This window comes from Staurois parvus, unplaced genomic scaffold (assembly GCF_062004578.1).
Source record: "Staurois parvus isolate SC_StPar_1 unplaced genomic scaffold, SC_StPar_1.0 ptg000013l, whole genome shotgun sequence".
In the NCBI taxonomy this organism is placed as follows: Eukaryota; Metazoa; Chordata; class Amphibia; order Anura; family Ranidae; genus Staurois; species Staurois parvus.
In genome coordinates this window covers 6,430,745-6,448,040 of record NW_028317809.1, presented here as the reverse complement: position 1 = coordinate 6,448,040, position 17,296 = coordinate 6,430,745, and the positions used below count along the sequence as shown (strand labels likewise).

The 17,296-nt window shown below is 40.7% G+C and overlaps 1 protein-coding gene across 1 annotated transcript in view; it reads left to right on the top strand.

The window, feature by feature from the left end:
• The window catches only part of PAQR3 (progestin and adipoQ receptor family member 3), a 65,935-nt gene that overhangs the window by 11,344 nt on the left and 37,295 nt on the right, over positions 1-17,296 (top strand). The window contains exon 3 of the mRNA XM_089675419.1: positions 3,187-3,349. Within this exon, the coding sequence (XP_089531545.1) occupies positions 3,187-3,349 (163 nt within the window). The remainder of the gene's footprint in view (positions 1-3,186; positions 3,350-17,296) is intronic.

Below are 17,296 nucleotides of genomic sequence, written 5' to 3'. Positions count from 1 at the left end.
TAATCTTCTGTTTTTCACAACATGGTCAAATTTTACCAGGCAGATATTGAGGCCTCATCAAATTTTACCAGGCAGATATTCAGGTCTCAACTGGTGCCAGCTTTGGTCTTAAGGTTCTTCGAGTTCTTCGAGCTCTATTGAGCCCTGTCATTTAGCCTGTTGTTCACATGAACTGATTAGTGTCTGTTGTGCTGCCCACCACTCACTTGAACTGCTTTTGAACATCCCTATGTATCTGAATTACTTACTGTATCTTGTGACCCTTAATGTAGGATACAGAAAATAGCTTTTTTTTTTACTTACTGTAAAATACTTTCCTTGGAGTACATTAAGGGACATTTATGCATTATCTATCATACAGGTCACAGTACTTCTGTAGATATTCCCTTCATTTTCCTTTCCATCAGAAGAATAGTGTTTTGTTCAGGCATGATCCGTCCTGCCTTGAATTGTTGGGATTAAGGCTATGTTCACACAAGCTTTGTCAGAAGGTGTCAGGCAGGCGTTTGGGAAGCGTTTTTATTGCTTCTCAAACGCCTATGAAAATTCTGCACATGGCAGCACATAGTGCTGTTCACACGGAAGCGTTAGCGTTGTGGCAAAACTGACACCTCGAGTCAAGTCAGGAGGAGTTGAAGCCTCCCATTCAAGTCTATGGTGCTGCTCCGCAAACGCCTGCCAGGCGTTTGCGTTGCAGTTGCGGAGCGTTAATACCATTTAACTTCATTATAGGAGTTTGTGGTGCGGTTTTAATGCTGGGCAAACGCCTATCAAACCACCTCAAATCCATGCATAGTACATTTTGGGAGCATTTGAGGAGCGTTAAAACCACTTCCCAAAAGCCTGTCAAACGCTATTAGGGGCGTTTGGCAAGAGTTAGAAATAAAGTCAAGTGTGAACGAGCCCTTAGATCAGCGATTCTCAACCTGTGGGTCGCGACCCCTTTGGGGGTCGAACAACCCTTTCACAGGGGTCGCCTAAGACCATCGGAAAACACATATTTCTGATGGTCTTAGGAGCCGAGACACCGCTCCTCTATTCGTCTCCAGGCGGGTCTGCCCACATGCAGATACGCTCACATATGAGTACCCGGTGTGATGACATCATCGCCCAAACCCATCACATACACCCCGTACAAATACAGGTGTATGTAACAGGGTTGGCGCCATAATGTACTTATGTGCATTAGTCACATGTGTAAAGAGCAGCTACTGTGTAGAAAGCAACTGCTGTGTTGAAAGCAGCTACTCTGTTAAAAGCAGCTACTGTGTTGAAAGCAGCAGTACTGAAGGTAAAACGACACTTCATGAATTATAATTACTGGGTAAATATAAAATCATGTACTGTAAAGTCATCAACTACTGAAAAAAATGTAGTTTACTGTTGTTATATTAAGACTGTTACCCATGCTACACCATTCTTCAAGACAAAATTTCATTTATTTGTAATTAGAAATTAATATTTCACCATATATAATTACATATTGTTTTTGTGATTAATCACTATGCTTTAATTATGTTCAATTTGTAACATTGAAAATACATCCTGCATATCAGATATTTACATTACGATTCATAATACTAGCAAAATTACAGTTATGAAGTAGCAACGAAAATAATTTTATGGTTGGGGGGTCACCACAACATGAGGAACTGTATTAAACGGTCACGGCATTAGGAAGGTTGAGAACCACTGCTTTATATAGACATGATGATGTAAATCCTGACCAGATCAGATGATTGATGATTAGGCAGAGAAGACTTTTTTTTTTTTTAACTTCCTCCCAGGTTTTTACACCTTTCATCAAAGTACCAGAGAATATTATGTTTTTAAAAAATAGTGTCCAACCAGTACGAAAATGAAGGTTAAAGCAAATCTAAACCTAAAAACCAAAATGTAATATAATTGAATAACTGGTCCTTGTGTGTCTGTCCTTGTAGATGTGGTGGCTGCATTTTTATTTATTTATTTTTTTAACCGGTGATTCTGCCATTTGATACAATTCCTGTCCTAGGTTGAATACCCACTTACTGCATCTATGAAGGAACAGTGTTGTCACCCTAGGCTGCTCCCCCCTGCTCACCTATCTCATAGCATAGTGAGAGATATCCTGCATTAAAAGAAGATAGCTGGGAAAACCGATAACTTTGTTAGTTTCAGTTAAGAGCCCGTTCACGCCAGGTGTGTTGGGACAGCACAGTCCCAGTGCAAAACCAGCAAAAAAGCCTTGTTCCCTATCGGGACAGTTTACACTACACCATTGCTTTTTGTTGGTGTGTGCTGAGAAAAGTACAAAGCATGTGGTACTTTTTATCAGCACCGCATTGTGCATTGCAGTCCATAGCATCACTCTGTGAACAATAGAACTTTGTCATCCATGGCATGAAAAAAAAAAAGGAAATTGGAAAAAGGAAACAACGCATTGGCAGTACTCTTCCCAATGCATGCCATTAGCCACCACGACTGCTGGTGGCAACAAGCCCTTAGCTAGTGACCAAGAAGTTACAAGAACACATGTTAATTGGTAAGATTATTGGGTATATTTCATACTTGCAAAAAATGTACGTAGTCTAGAAAAAACAAATGCAGCAGCCACTTCTACTGTGTGTACTGATAAGATGCCATAAATTACATGTTGTTCTTGATTTAACCCCTTTCTGTCCACCTCAGCATATTTTTAAAAAGTTCTGAACTACCGAGAGGCAGGAAATAATCGGCAATTATGTGACCACTGTGATTAAGCCGATCCCACTTCTACCGATAGTCAGTGCAGCCTGAGAGCTGTCTTTGACAGCAGAGAAACATTGGACGCCCAGGAACACACATGTTCCGTGTGTGGGTGTTAAAGCCCACTCTTTTGTCACCTCACATATGTGTTACATGGGCAGCAAGAGGTTAAATATACTATATTCTATTATACTTTAGGGCTCTACCTTATTTAGTTAGGTCTTTTATGGTAAATTGTCTGGTGTTTTTATTAATTGCTCAACCCTGTAAGTGCAGATTTCAGTAGCAGCCATCAACCAGTAATCATGGTTCTGTAAACAGACTTTCTGTGTTTGAATACTAACTGGATGCTGTGGGTTATTGTACTTGGGACTTAGGTTTGCTCTTTTCAGTGCCTTAGTGTTTTAGCTTTATGGTAATGTTTATCTTGCTCATTTTACTATTTTATTTTTTCTCTAGCCTTTTCATCTTGTCCAATGAAACTGTGAACATCTGGAGTCACTTGCTAGGCTTCCTGCTATTCTTTACTTTAGGTGTTTATGACATGATGTCTGTATTACCTTCTGCAAATGCTTCCAGAGAAGATTTTGTTATCTGCTCCATTTGCCTATTCTGCTTTCAGGTAAATCTATTTGTTGTACAAAACACTGTTTTTAAAGTGAAAATCCAGTCAAATAATAACTATACTTAAACCTGCTCTCACCCCCATTCTAAGCCTATTCTAACTATCCTGTAGAGGAATACTTACCTATTCTGAAGTCACTGGTCCGGTCACATGAATGGGTCCCAGTGCTGGCTTCAGTGTAGAGGAGGGAAAGCCAACAACAGATGCCCCATAGTAAGCCTATGGGTGATGTCACTACACACTCACTGCAGCCATTGTCAGTGATCTCTCCTCTTCAATGAAGGTGGCTGTTGGGAAAATCATGTGAGTGGACCAGAGCACCCACAGATTACATAACTATAGACATTTTCCCTTTACAGGGTAGTTAATATAGGGCTTAAAATGGGGGTGGGTGCAGGTTTAAGTACAGTTAGTATTTGACTTAACTTCTACTTTAAGGTATACGTTTCCAGCATGGCTTGCCTGCTAGAACACCACTCCTTTCAAAAGAAATGCTCCTCTGAAGTTTAAAGGAAAGAAAGCCAACACTTTCTACAGCATCAATCTCTTTGGTCAACAGCAGCCCTCAGTGATTCTCCTGCCTACTTCCACGTCATTTCATTAAACAATAGTGATGTGGAGGTCGAAGGGAAGAACCAGTGAAACCAAGGAGATTGACAGGGTTTTGCAGAAAGGGAATGGGGCTTAAAAATGTTCTTATGTTAGAGGTTAATATGTTGAAAGGTTTTTGGTATTCCTAAAATAGCTGTTCAACTTTAGAGCATCAAATGTATCATGAATAAGTGCAGTGCATAAAATAAACCAGTGAATAACTGAGGTGATCTAGAACATATATGTCTCAATCAAAATAAAAACATAATCATCACTCAAGAAAAACCATAAAATATCACATGTGAGCACATAGGTGAGTCCCAATAGATAAATTCTATGACGTGAAAATGCTATTCAAAAGTGAAGATCCAGCAGGCTGTGCACATATAGTCTGAGAATCAGGAATCAGTCATAAAGTGGAAGGTGATAATCATCCGGTGGTGTGCGATAGAGTAGTGGGATTGCAAACTCACCAGAAGCGCAATCGTAATGCGCATTGGTTAATATTAGCCAGCCTGGGGGTCATGAGGTCCCTCTCATGGATGGTATGAAATGGTCTGGTCAAAAGGAAGTTTATTCCATCCTCCGAGTTGGATGGGACCTGTGTCCTGGGGGTTAAGTGCTCATAGTAGAGCAAAAAATAGGGGATCCCATAGTGTAGTATTCTTGTAATTTAATTATGAAATGATTAAAAGGTAAAAAAGTGTACACACATATCCAAATAAAAATCAGGTGAACGAGGTAGAATAGCTCTGTAAACAATCAATATAAGTAGCCTGTGCTGCCAATGTTACTGACCAGTCAGCTAGTTATGGTGGCCGCCGGGCCTCCGTGATCAGGCGGCGTGACGTCTCAGGGTAGTGGGGCTCCTTCTTGACGCGTTTCGTATAAATATACGTCCTCAGAAGGGGTGATGCTTTAGAGCATGTTTGTAGGGTATATGATCTTTACTGACTATCAGGAACCAATCGTGTGATTACTATGTCAGCTACAACACTCATTTGCATGTGATCATTCACATGCAAGATGGAGGTGTCATTGACAAAATAAGCCTTCGACCTACAGAGACACACTGCTAACATCACACTGCAGTGGGATCTGTAGTGCCATCTATTTTATTGGGTAATTGCCAGGTACATTTACATTATTAAAACTTTTAATAGAAATTATGTTAAAGTCTTTTTTTTTTTTTTTTACATTTTCAGATTTTCAGCCTGTAGTAAAACAATTTACCAATTAAATGTTCATAAAGATATAAAACTTATTTTGGTATGCAAATTAGTCCTAGTGTTATTTGTAAGCTAACTAACACAAGCAGATGCTGCTATTTGGCCTGGGCGTCTAGGCATGAATGAGTTCAGGTCACAAAAGTATAAAGTTGGCTATAAGAAAAAGAAAAAAAAAATCTCCCATTCCACTTCAAACATTCTCTACCTATTTTGAAAACGGTATTTAAGTCTGACCAAGTGTAAAAAATAGCACCACTCAAACGCCTCCCGTTTGTTCTTCCATTGGTTCTCCTTCTACAGTGGGTGCTAGCCTCTCTAGGTACAAGTCTCATTCCATGGAGCAATCACAATAGCAAAATTAGAGGACGCATATCACATACAGTAGATCAACCACATCTGCTGGTAAGCTAACAGAGGCTTCAGCTACAGTCCACAAATTGTGGCCAGACGCCTGGGGCATGGCCAAGATGTGGGGACTGTAGTTGAAGCCTCCGTTAGATCAACCACATCAGCTGGTAAGCTATGTGGTGTGGGCCCTCTGATTTTGCTATTGTGATTAAGTATATTATTACCTTGGTGACAAATCCACTGCTTTGGGTGACCAGTTAGAAATGTCATTCAGCTGTCTGCAACCTGCAAAAAAGTGATCAGGATGCAGACTCCACTCACTTATCTATACCTTGGGGAAATTGTTAACACCGATGGGTGTGCTGTGAAATGAGCCCAATAAATTAATATATTGGTACTGACTGGGGATTTTTTTTAATTGTACTTTTATCCTTTAAGGTCCATTCATACCTATAATATGCAGGGATGCGCTAATCAGTGTAATCTCACTATTCTCACCCAGCACTCCGCACCCCGGTGCCCCTGGCCCAGCGAGTAGGTTGCGCATCTAATCCTCCAGCTGCTGCAGTGAAAGCCACAAAAGATCGGTTCCAGTTATTTCTCTTTGTGTGGGTGTGATTTGTGTGGGCGGGGACACAGGGGGCTCCATGAATTATCAGTCGGACCTATAGCAGGGTTTTTTTGCCCCTAACATAGTGGACACAGTGTACTGAGCACCCAAATGCCTCCATGTGTGAGGGTAGCCCCCTGAAAGAATAACGTTTTTTTTCTCATTGGGGCCGGCGCCTCATTTACTTGCCCAGCAGATGCGCTTTTGCTGAGCGTTAAAAGAGTCTGACACTCCTTTCCTAACAAGCACCCAATCGGTGCTCATCACACTGCAAGGTCTCTACCTTCCCTGCTAGTCCCCGGGTGTGGTGCTGGAGACATACAGGGAGATGAATGGGAGATAACCAGCACAATGGTAAAAACATTAAACGTTTAAGTCAACATAAAGCTTTAATTTCTAAAAGCCCCAGACATTCCTAAAAGACTAATAAAAAACATCAACCCTTCACCTTACTTAAATACAGCTTTGTTTAAAATTATTTTATTTTTTTTTATCAGGACAAGTAGATTGTCATGAGGGACAAGTAGATTGGGACCCTGATTTAGAATCTTGGACAAGTAGTTTTTAAAAAAATTTCATCACCCCTGATATGCGTTAACACATGTGCAGATGTTTGCCATAGTTCATGAATATGTGACACAATGGTATGCAGCAGTCAGGTGCATGTCTTTTTTTTTTATTATGAATGTATGTTATAAGGGCTTTTGATAGGGATGATGGCTCATGTCAGTGCATGACAGCATACCTACCAAAAGCAATATAAAACCATGAAAGCAGAGGTTTATTGTCAATGGCTAGGTGAATAAACAATATGTCAGAACACCACAGGCTGTGAGCACTGCTCTTTGCAGGCCATAATTAACACAGGGTAATTTTCTTTTAGGCTTTGTATTTATACAACCCCAATTCCAAAAAAGTTGGGATGCTGTGTAAAATGTACATAAAAGTAAAGTCTGGAGGATGTGGCTCCCATGGGTGCCAAAAAGGATGTCAAATTTTGAGTTGTCTGACCACAGAACAGTTTTCCACTTTGCAGAAGACTATTTTAAATGAGCTTTGGCTCAGAGAAGATGGTGGCTTTTCTGGGTCATGTTCAGATATGGCTTCTTCTTTGCTTGATAGAGCTTTACCTTCCTGTCTTAAATGTGGTGTCTTCTGAGGGCCCAAAGATCATGGGCATCTAATATTGTGTTTCTGCCTTGTCCCTTGTGCACAGGGACAAGGTAATCTCAGAATATTTTGATATTATGTACTGTAGATTATGATATATTTAAAGTCTTTGCAGTTTTACATTGAGGAACATTATTTTGACATTTTTTGATTTTCAGATTTGTGAACCTCTGCCCATCTTTACTTCTCAGATACTTTGACTCTCTAAGATGCTCTTTTTATACCCAGGCATGTTACTGACCTGTTGCCAATTAACCTAATTAGTTGCAAAATATTCTTCCAGCTCTTCCATGTTAGTACCACTTACTTTGCCAGCGTTTTGTTGCCCTCTCCCAACTTTTTTGAGACATGTTGCTGTCATCAATTTCAAAATGCCATCACTTTTTTTCTTAAAATTGTACATTTGATATGTTTGATATGATTTAATATGTTTGCTATTGTAAATATAACATGGGTTTGCGAGATGTGCAAATCATTGCATTCCATTTTATGTAGATTTTAAACAACGTCCCAACTTTTTTGGAATTACGGTTGTATATGAATGTCCAAAACAAGTTCAGCTCTGCAGCTAACATGTAATATACAGTATATTGCCAAAAGTATTGGGACACCTGCCTTTACACGCATATGAATTTTGATGGCATCCCAGTCTTAAACATTAAGGTTCAATACTGGGTTGGCCCACCCTTTGCAGCTATAACAGCTTCAACTCTTCTGGGAAGGCTGTCCAAAAGGTTTAGGAGTTTGTCTTTTGGAATGTTTGCCCATTCTTCAGAAGTGCATTTGTGAGGTCAGGCACTGATGTTGGACAAGAAGGCCTGGCTCACAGTCTCCTCTCTAATTCATCCCAAATGTGTTTGATCAGGTTGAGGTCAGGATTCTGTGCAGGCCAGTCAAGTTCCTCCACCTCATACTCACTCATCCATGTCTTTATGGACCTTGCTTTGTGCACTGGTGGAACAGAAAGGGGCCATCCCCAAACTGTTCCCACAATGTTGGGAGCATGAAATTGTCCAAAATGTCTTGGTTTGCTGATGCCTTAAGAGTTCTCTTCACTAGAACTAAGGGGCTAAGCCCAACCCCTGTAAAACATCCCTACACCATAATCCCCCCTCCTCCAAACTTTACACTTGGCACAATGAAGTCAGGCAAGTACCGTTCTTCTGGCAACCACCAAACCCAGACATGTCCATTGGATTGCCAGACAGAGAAGTGTCACTCCAGAGAACACGTCTCCACTGCTCAAGAGTCCAGTGGCAGCGTGCTTTACACCACTGCATCCAAATCTTTTCATTGCACTTGGTGATGTAAGGCTTGGATGCAGCTGCTCGGCCATGGAAACCCATTCCATTAAGCTCTCTACACACTGTTGTTGTGCTAATCTGAAGACCACATGAAGTTTGGAGGTCTTTAGCTATTGACTCTGCAGACAGTTGGTGACTTCTGCGTACTGTGCGCTTCAACATTCGCTGACCCCGCTCTGTCATTTAAAGTGGCCTACCACTTTGTGGCTGAGTTGCTGTTGTTCCCAGTTGCTTCCACTTTGTTATAATACCACTAAAAGTTGACCGTGAAATATTTAGGAAAAGAAAATTTCACAGATGGACTTATTGCACAGGTGGCAATCTATCATGGTACCATGCTTGAATTCACTGAGCTCCTGAGAGTGACCCATTCTTTCACAAATGTTTGTAGAAGCAGTCTGCATGCCTAGGTGCTTGATTTTATACACCTGTGGCCATGGAGGTGGATGGAACACAAATGGCAAACCTCCTTATACATAAAAAGCAATATCAGCTTATAGTGATTTTAAACCCAACATTTCATATTCCTGATATTTGCCTGCTGAGCCTCGTATTTGTATGAAAAAGTATCCTGATCTTTGTATTGCTTCTTTTGTGTGAAATCCCTGGTGTTCCTGCCAGTCCCTCTGCTTTCCTATTAAAAAGTAACCACACTAGGCAGGAGAGCACAGTGTTGTCAGTTCTCTAGCCAATCACTGGGAAGTTCAGTGTGCTACTGTTTCTTCTCCCTCACCTCTCTATGCAGCTGAGAACAGAGGCTATGGGATCACTTCATATAAAAGGGAAAAAAGGTATTTATATTTTTATATAAATACACAAAGGCTTTGCCTTTCATTTATATTTTAAATTAATTGGGCTGTTTTACAAGGTAAGGGTTTACATATTCTTTAATAAGCCATTTGCAAATACTCACACATAAAAAAAATGCATTCAAATTTAACTGAAAAATACACATGTGAAAATTTATAAAACATGTGACAAAAACAGTGGTACGTAATTCTGTGTCCTCTTTATGAAAAATATAATAAATGCACATATTGTTGCAGGAAAAAAATGTGCATTCATTATTTTATTTCACTGGAGAATGCAGAGCATTGCACCCACAATCAGTGGTTGAAAATTCAGGATCCTGCACACATTGCCTTGAGAGCTCTGCCCTTTCCTCTGTAAGGGCAGACAGTGCTTGAGCTATAGGCAGTGTGAATGAAATACAAGCATCATGATCGTGTTACATGTTACACCCCAAATATGGATGCAACATGCTCCTAAAGGTGAATTTATCCTTTTAACCACGTGCCCACTGGGCTCTTTCACCCCCTTCCTGCCCAGGTCAATTTTCAGCTTTCAGCGCCGTAGCACTTTGAGCAACGATTGCGCGGCCATGCAACACTGTATCCAAATGTAATTTTTATAATTTTTTTCTTAGAGCTTTCTTTTGGTGGTATTTAATCACCACTGGGTTTTTATTTGTTGCTAAACAGAAAAAGACCAAAAATTTTAGGAAAAAAGTTTTTCTTATTTTCTGTTTTTCTCCTTCACTGATGTGCACTAATAGGCAGCACTGATGAGGAGGCACTGATGGGCACCGACAAGCATCACTGATGGGCACTGGTAGGTGGCACTGATAGATGGCCCTGGTGGGCACTAATCGACTGCACTGATGAAGTACTGACAGGCAGCATTGATGGACACTGAGGGGCATCACTGATGGGCACTGATGGGACTGCACTGACCACCAGGGCACTGATGATCAGTGCCCTTAATATCAGTGCGGATGTCAACTCTGAAGATTGTCGCTTATCGGCAGTCCTCTTCTCACGAGCTGTCAACATGAGGAGAGGACTACCTATAACTGGCATTTCCTGTTTACATGTAATCAGTTGTGATTGGACATCGTTGATCACATGATAAAGAGCCTGCATCATCGGCTCTATACCGCGATCAGTGATCCACTGTGACCTAGGAACACAACACACCACCAAACGCAGCACCGCGCACCTTGAGTGGGAGGACGTCATATGATGTCCTTCCAGAACAAGAGAGCTTCTTCCCATCCATCATTTGTCAATATTGCAGACAAACAGTTTGAAATATACTTGGTGAGAAAAAAAATTATTGGTGTTCTTAGAAAGTCCATACAATAAAAACATCCCTTTTAGTAAATTCAGTGCTTTTCCAAACAGAACATGTTAAGGTACTTCGTGCATACACGCTTATGTTGTGCCTCATATCATACCTAATTACAGAAGGTCTTAAGTGCTTGAGACACCCACTGGATAACTACCCCTTCACCACTCTCGTCTTTGAAAACACAGGACCAAGAGTCAGAGATATGTAATGCTGAATGCCCTTACAGGGTTAAACTTGTGCACTCCACCAGTCCTATGTCGCTCCAGATATGAGGAAATAGAAAACTCTTAGCTCTCTCGGTCAAATTATTTATTAAAGTGTTACTAAACCCAGGACCTGGCATTCACTATATCTGGTCTCCCACAATACACAGAACATGGAAATGCAATTATTTTAGTAAATATAAACTGTTAAATACCTTTTCTCATCAACAGTTAGAGCAGTCTTGTGACTTCAGCAGAGCACTGGTTAAAGCTTGTAGGAGTTTTCTTTCTGCTCTAGGAGGATGCAAGACCCCTGACCCTCTGTCTAGACAGTCCTGATTGGCCCTGTGCTGATCACATGCACTCTCCCAAGAAAAAAAAAAACCTTTCTAGCAATACACACTAAACTGAGCATGTGCATGTGGCTACGGGTTCGGTCTGTCTTATCAGGAGATTCGATTACTGCAACTCCCTCCTCACTGGCCTGCCTCACCGTAGGCTATCCCCGCTTCAGTCGATTCTGAATACAGCAGACAGACTCATCCACCTTACCAACCGCTCCGTTTGCGCCACCCCCCTCTGTCAATCCCTCCACTGGCTTCCGATTGCCCAACGGATCAAATTCAAAATGCTAACACTGACGTACAAAGTTGTCCATAACTCTGCCCCAAACTACATCACTGACCTAATATCCAAATACCACCCCAAAACGCACTTTCCGCTCCTCACAAGGCCTCCTTCTCTCTAGTTCCTTGGTCTCCTCCTCCCATGCCCTCCTCCAGGACTTCTCCAGGGCATCACCCATCCTCTGGAACTCCCTACCCCAATCCAGACTATCACCTACTCTCCTCTCCTTTAGGCTCACTCTGAAAACCCACCTCTTCAGGGTAGCCTACCCCGCCCTCTGCTAATTGCCGATCTCCTCCACTCTTCCTACCACTCCACCCCCTGTGCCACTATCCCCTCCCTCCTAGCTTGTAAGCGCCAAGGAGCAGGGCCCTCTAACCCCTCGTGTATCGCATTGTATTGTTATTGTACTGTCTCATGTATCGCCTCCCATTGTAATGTACAGCGCTGAGCGAATTGTTGGCGCTATATAAATACTGTATAATAATAAGACGTGGACATTTGAACACGAGGAGCGGCAGAGAAAACAGGATCAAATGGCCTTTTTACACAATGCAGAGGATTAACGCCTTTCCGTTCCACAGTGAACAAGCATGCTTTACTGCATAAACAGAGTGATTTTACTGTTGTGGGTTTAGTAACACTTCAAATATAAAAAAAAATGCAGTTACATAAAGCAAGTTCAGCAGTAACAGAGAAAGAAACACCACTTGGTATGAAATCTTTATCAGCAGAAACAAATAGAGTTGTCTGTGCTCCTGCAGATAACACTCCAGCCAGCTCTCTTGTGTGTAGTGTGAGGACTTCACCGACAAGGACACCATCTTACGCGTTATGTCTATGGAGACTTCTTCAGAGGACAAGAGTCTCTGTCGGCTTACCACACTGCATACCTATATGTGCCTCTCGTGACCTCCCTTAAAACAGCACTTAATAATAAGTAAAAGGTACATCTTTCCTGAGAGGCTCTCTCATGTTAATACTATTCAACTCAACCTAAATACTAATCTAGTGCAGACAAGAAAAATGTTTCCCCTTGGAGTTGGGGCTTTAACCATTTGCCGCCCGCCCTATGGCTGAATGGCGGGCGGCAAATGTCATCAGCGTTCCGGGTGGATGCCATATGGCGTCCTCCCGCACATGCGCAGATTGCGCTCCTGCAGAGCGGCGCAGCGGCGCGTTCTGTCACCGGCCATGTACCTTGGACACGGCCGATGACAGATCTGAGTACCGGCCCCGTTGCCGGTACCATGTGACCTGCTGTGACCGATCACAGCAGGTCACATGACAGTTGTATACAATGGATGGCTTCATTCATGCCATCCATTGTATACTACTGCCTAGCTGTGAATGGTCACAGATAATCACATGCACATGCCATGTGATTAGCTGTGGCCAAATCACAGCTAAGCACAAAAAAAAAAACAAAAAACCCTGAATGAATCGATGTCATTCAGGTAAATGCTTGCTTATAGCAAAGTAATTCTTTGCTATAAGCAAATTGTTTAAAAAAAAAAATACTGATCACTCCCCCAAAGTAGTACAATGTTACTATGGTAACATTGTACTACTTTGGTCATAGTGAAATATGAAAAAAAAATCTTTAAAAAAATGTAATAAAAAATAAAAAAAATATATAATTTTTTTTTTTCATACTGTCACCAGTCAGTGTCCCTGATCACCGCCATGCCAGTTATATGATGACGCTGTACTGCACTGGTGACAATATGTAAAAAAAAAATGTTTTTAATTTTTTTAATTTTTTCATTTTCAACTTCAAAAAACTCGCCATGCCTCTTATGAAGTACGTCGGACTGTCTACTTTGTAAAAAGGGGTCATTTGGGGGATATCTGTACTGTTCCGACATTCTTGGACCTCAAGAAATTAGATTGGCTGTCAGTACTTCAGGATTGATCAATATTCAGATCTATACCATAGTTTGTGAACTCTATAACTTTCCTACAAACTAAAAAATACATTCTAATTTGGGTTATTTTCACCAAAGAAATGTAGCAGAATACATCTCGGCCTAAATTTATGAAGAACAATTATTTATTTGCAAACTTTTATAACAGAAACAAAGAAAAACTTTTTTTTTTTTTAATTTTTGGTCGTTTTTTGTTAATTTAGCAAAAAATAAAAACCCCAGTGGTGATTAAATACCACCAAAAGAAAGCTCTAGTTGTGTGAAGAAAATGATAAAATTTTAGTTTGCGTACAATGTTGTATGACCGCGCAATTGTCATTCAAAGTGTGAGAGTGCTGAAACCTGAAAACTGGCCTTGGCAGGAAGGTGTAAAATTTCCCGGTATTGAATTGGTTAAAGTGTATTTTCCACCGATGAATTTGGTAATTTATGAATTGTTTATGCACATGCATTTGCATAATCTTTAATAACTACTTCCGTAATTATACATAAGTGGTCCAGAGGCTGATGCCAGCAACTACAGGCATCAACCTGGTATTTCTTTCTTTTGTTCTGCCGGCGAGTCTCTATATTGTAAAAGCAATCCGAGTGGCTAAGTAACCACTAACCACTAGACTGCTTTTAAAGGCGACAGGAGGGGTCATTTCCTAGCAAAAAAATACAGATTTTTAAATGTAAACAAAAAGTGTCAGCATTGGCATTATCTTTAGGTTGTTAAGTTGATATTGTTATTTTATGTATAAGGAGATTTGCTGATACATATATTACATGTTATGAGTTGTAGTTAGATTGAGGGTATAGCGCTGCACTTGTCTTGAACATTTATTCAGGTATAAAGCGGTATTAAACCCTAAACCAAAAATGTAATATGTTGCAGATTACCAGTCATTAGATGTGGTATCTGCATTACTTTTTCTTTGCCGTTTTTCCCTTTGTTTTAACATGGTGCTCTGTCTAGTACCACACCTCCTGGGTTAGTGAGACACAACTCTAGATGAATGAACACTGGAGGCACAGCAGATAGCAGCATTGTCAGGTTGGGGGGGGGGGAGGGGAGTGCTTATTGTATTAGATTCAAATACACTAACAAAATGTCACTAAACTCCAGCTCACACTTTAAAATCAGTTACAGTCAGGTCCATAAATATTGGGACATTGACACAATTCTAACATTTTTGGCTCTATACACCACCACAATGGATTTTAAATGAAACGAACAAGATGTGCTTTAACTGCAGACTGTCAGCTTTAATTTGAGGGTATTTACATCCAAATCAGGTGAACGGTGTAGGAATTACAACAGTTTGCATATGTGCCTCCCACTTGTTAAGGGACCAAAAGTAATGGGACAATTGGCTTCTCAGCTGTTCCATGGCCAGGTGTGTGTTATTCCCTCATTATCCCAATTACAATGAGCAGATAAAAGGTCCAGAGTTCATTTCAAGTGTGCTATTTGCATTTGGAATCTGTTGCTGTCAACTCTCAAGATGAGATCCAAAGAGCTGTCACTATCAGTGAAGCAAGCCATCATTAGGCTGAAAAAACAAAACAAACCCATCAGAGAGATAGCAAAAATATTAGGCGTGGCCAAAACAACTGTTCGGAACATTCTTAAAAAGAAGAAACGCACCGGTGAGCTCAGCAACACCAAAAGACCTGGAAGACCACGGAAAACAACTGTGGTGGATGACCGAAGCATTCTTTCCCTGATGAAGAAAACACCCTTCCCAGATCAAGAACACTCTCCAGGAGGTAGGTGTATGTGTGTCAAAGTCAACCATCAAGAGAAGACTTCACCAGAGTGAATACAGAGGGTTCACCACAAGATGTAAACCATTGGTGAGCCTCAAAAACAGGAAGGCCAGATTAGAGTTTGCCAAACGACATCTAAAAAAGCCTTCACAGTTCTGGAACAACATCCTATGGACAGATGAGACCAAGATCAACTTGTACCAGAGTGATGGGAAGAGAAGAGTATGGTGAAGGAAAGGAACTGCTCATGATCCTAAGCATACCACCTCATCAGTGAAGCATGGTGGTGGTAGTGTCATGGCGTGGGCATGTATGGCTGCCAATGGAACTGGTTCTCTTGTATTTATTGATGATGTGACTGCTGACAAAAGCAGCAGGATGAATTCTGAAGTGTTTCGGGCAATATTATCTGCTTATATTCAGCCAAATGCTTCAGAACTCATTGGACGCCGCTTCACAGTGCAGATGGACAATGACCCAAAGCATACTGCAAAAGCAACCAAAGAGTTTTTTAAGGGAAAGAAGTGGAATGTTATGCAATGGCCAAGTCAATCACCTGACCTGAATCCGATTGAGCATGCATTTCACTTGCTGAAGACAAAACTGAAGGGAAAATGCCCCAAGAACAAGCAGGAACTGAAGACAGTTGCAGTAGAGGCCTGGCAGAGCATCACCAGGGATGAAACCAGCGTCTGGTGATGTCTATGCGTTCCAGACTTCAGGCTGTAATTGACTGCAAATGATTTGCAACCAAGTATTAAAAAGTGAAGGTTTGATTTATGATTATTATTATTGTCCCATTACTTTTGGTCCCTTAACAAGTGGGAGGCACATATGCAAATTGTTGTAATTCCTACACCGTTCACCTGATTTGGATGTAAATACCCTCAAATTAAAGTTGACAGTCTGCAGTTAAAGCACATCTTGTTCATTTCATTTCAAATTCATTGTGGTGGTGTATAGAGCCAAAAATGTTAGAATTGTGTCGATGTCCCAATATTTATGGACCTGACTGTACATCAACCGTTTTTTTTTTTTTTTTTCTTTTGGGATAAAGATTTTACATGAATAAATAAAAGTTGATCAATTTAATCAATCCTGCCAGTAGTAAATGGTTTGTCTCATCCATGTAAACCGATACATTCTGCTGGAGAACTTGTGCTTTTGCAAAGCTACAGACTTATTGGTTGGATCACCAGATGAAAATAGAAGAAGGAAAGCCTAAAATAGGAAACTAATCCAGCCATCACATCTAAGAATTGGTAAGCTGCAATATAATGTTTGCATTTGGGTTTAATACCACTTTAATGTTGGGAACCATTTGTAAGTGCTGGCTTGCTGAGATTTAAGTTCTCTTACAGTGTGTAAAAGTTTATTTTTTTATATCTATATAAGTATACAATAAACATTAATAAAACAATGCTGTGCTGCAAATAAATGAACAATAAGCATATATGAAGGTGTTTAGAGTGTAGTAAACACTAAATATTAAATGAATGTCCATAAACCAAGTCCATATTAAGTGAAATAATCAGTGATATTGTGAACAATCCAACTCTTCCCAGCTCATCTGCTTCTTCATGTGCTCAAAACCCACATCATTAGATAAATGCTATAACCATGCAGTCGGTGTCACCTCAGTGCTCACAGAACTCTCCCCTCAGAGAAATCAAATTGCGCTTAATAATGCAACATCAGTAAGGATTCCTTCACTCTCCCGATCTTTAGCCTTGTAGAAATGGTCAAACATCCTTGTACTTTAAAACAGCATTCAAACCAAGGATCAGAATGGGGAAGAAAGGGGTTTAAGTGACTTTGCATGGTTGTTGGTGCCCGACGGGCTGGTCTGAGTATTTCAAAAACTGCTGATCTACTGGGATTTTCATGCACAACCATCTCTACGGCTTACAGAGAATGGTTTGAAAAAGAGAAAATATCCAGTAAGCGCCAGTTGTGTGGAAGAAAATGCCTTGTTGATGGCTACTTCCAGCATAATGCTTATAATAATTACAACACCTTGTTGAATCTATGCCATGAAAAATTAAGACATGT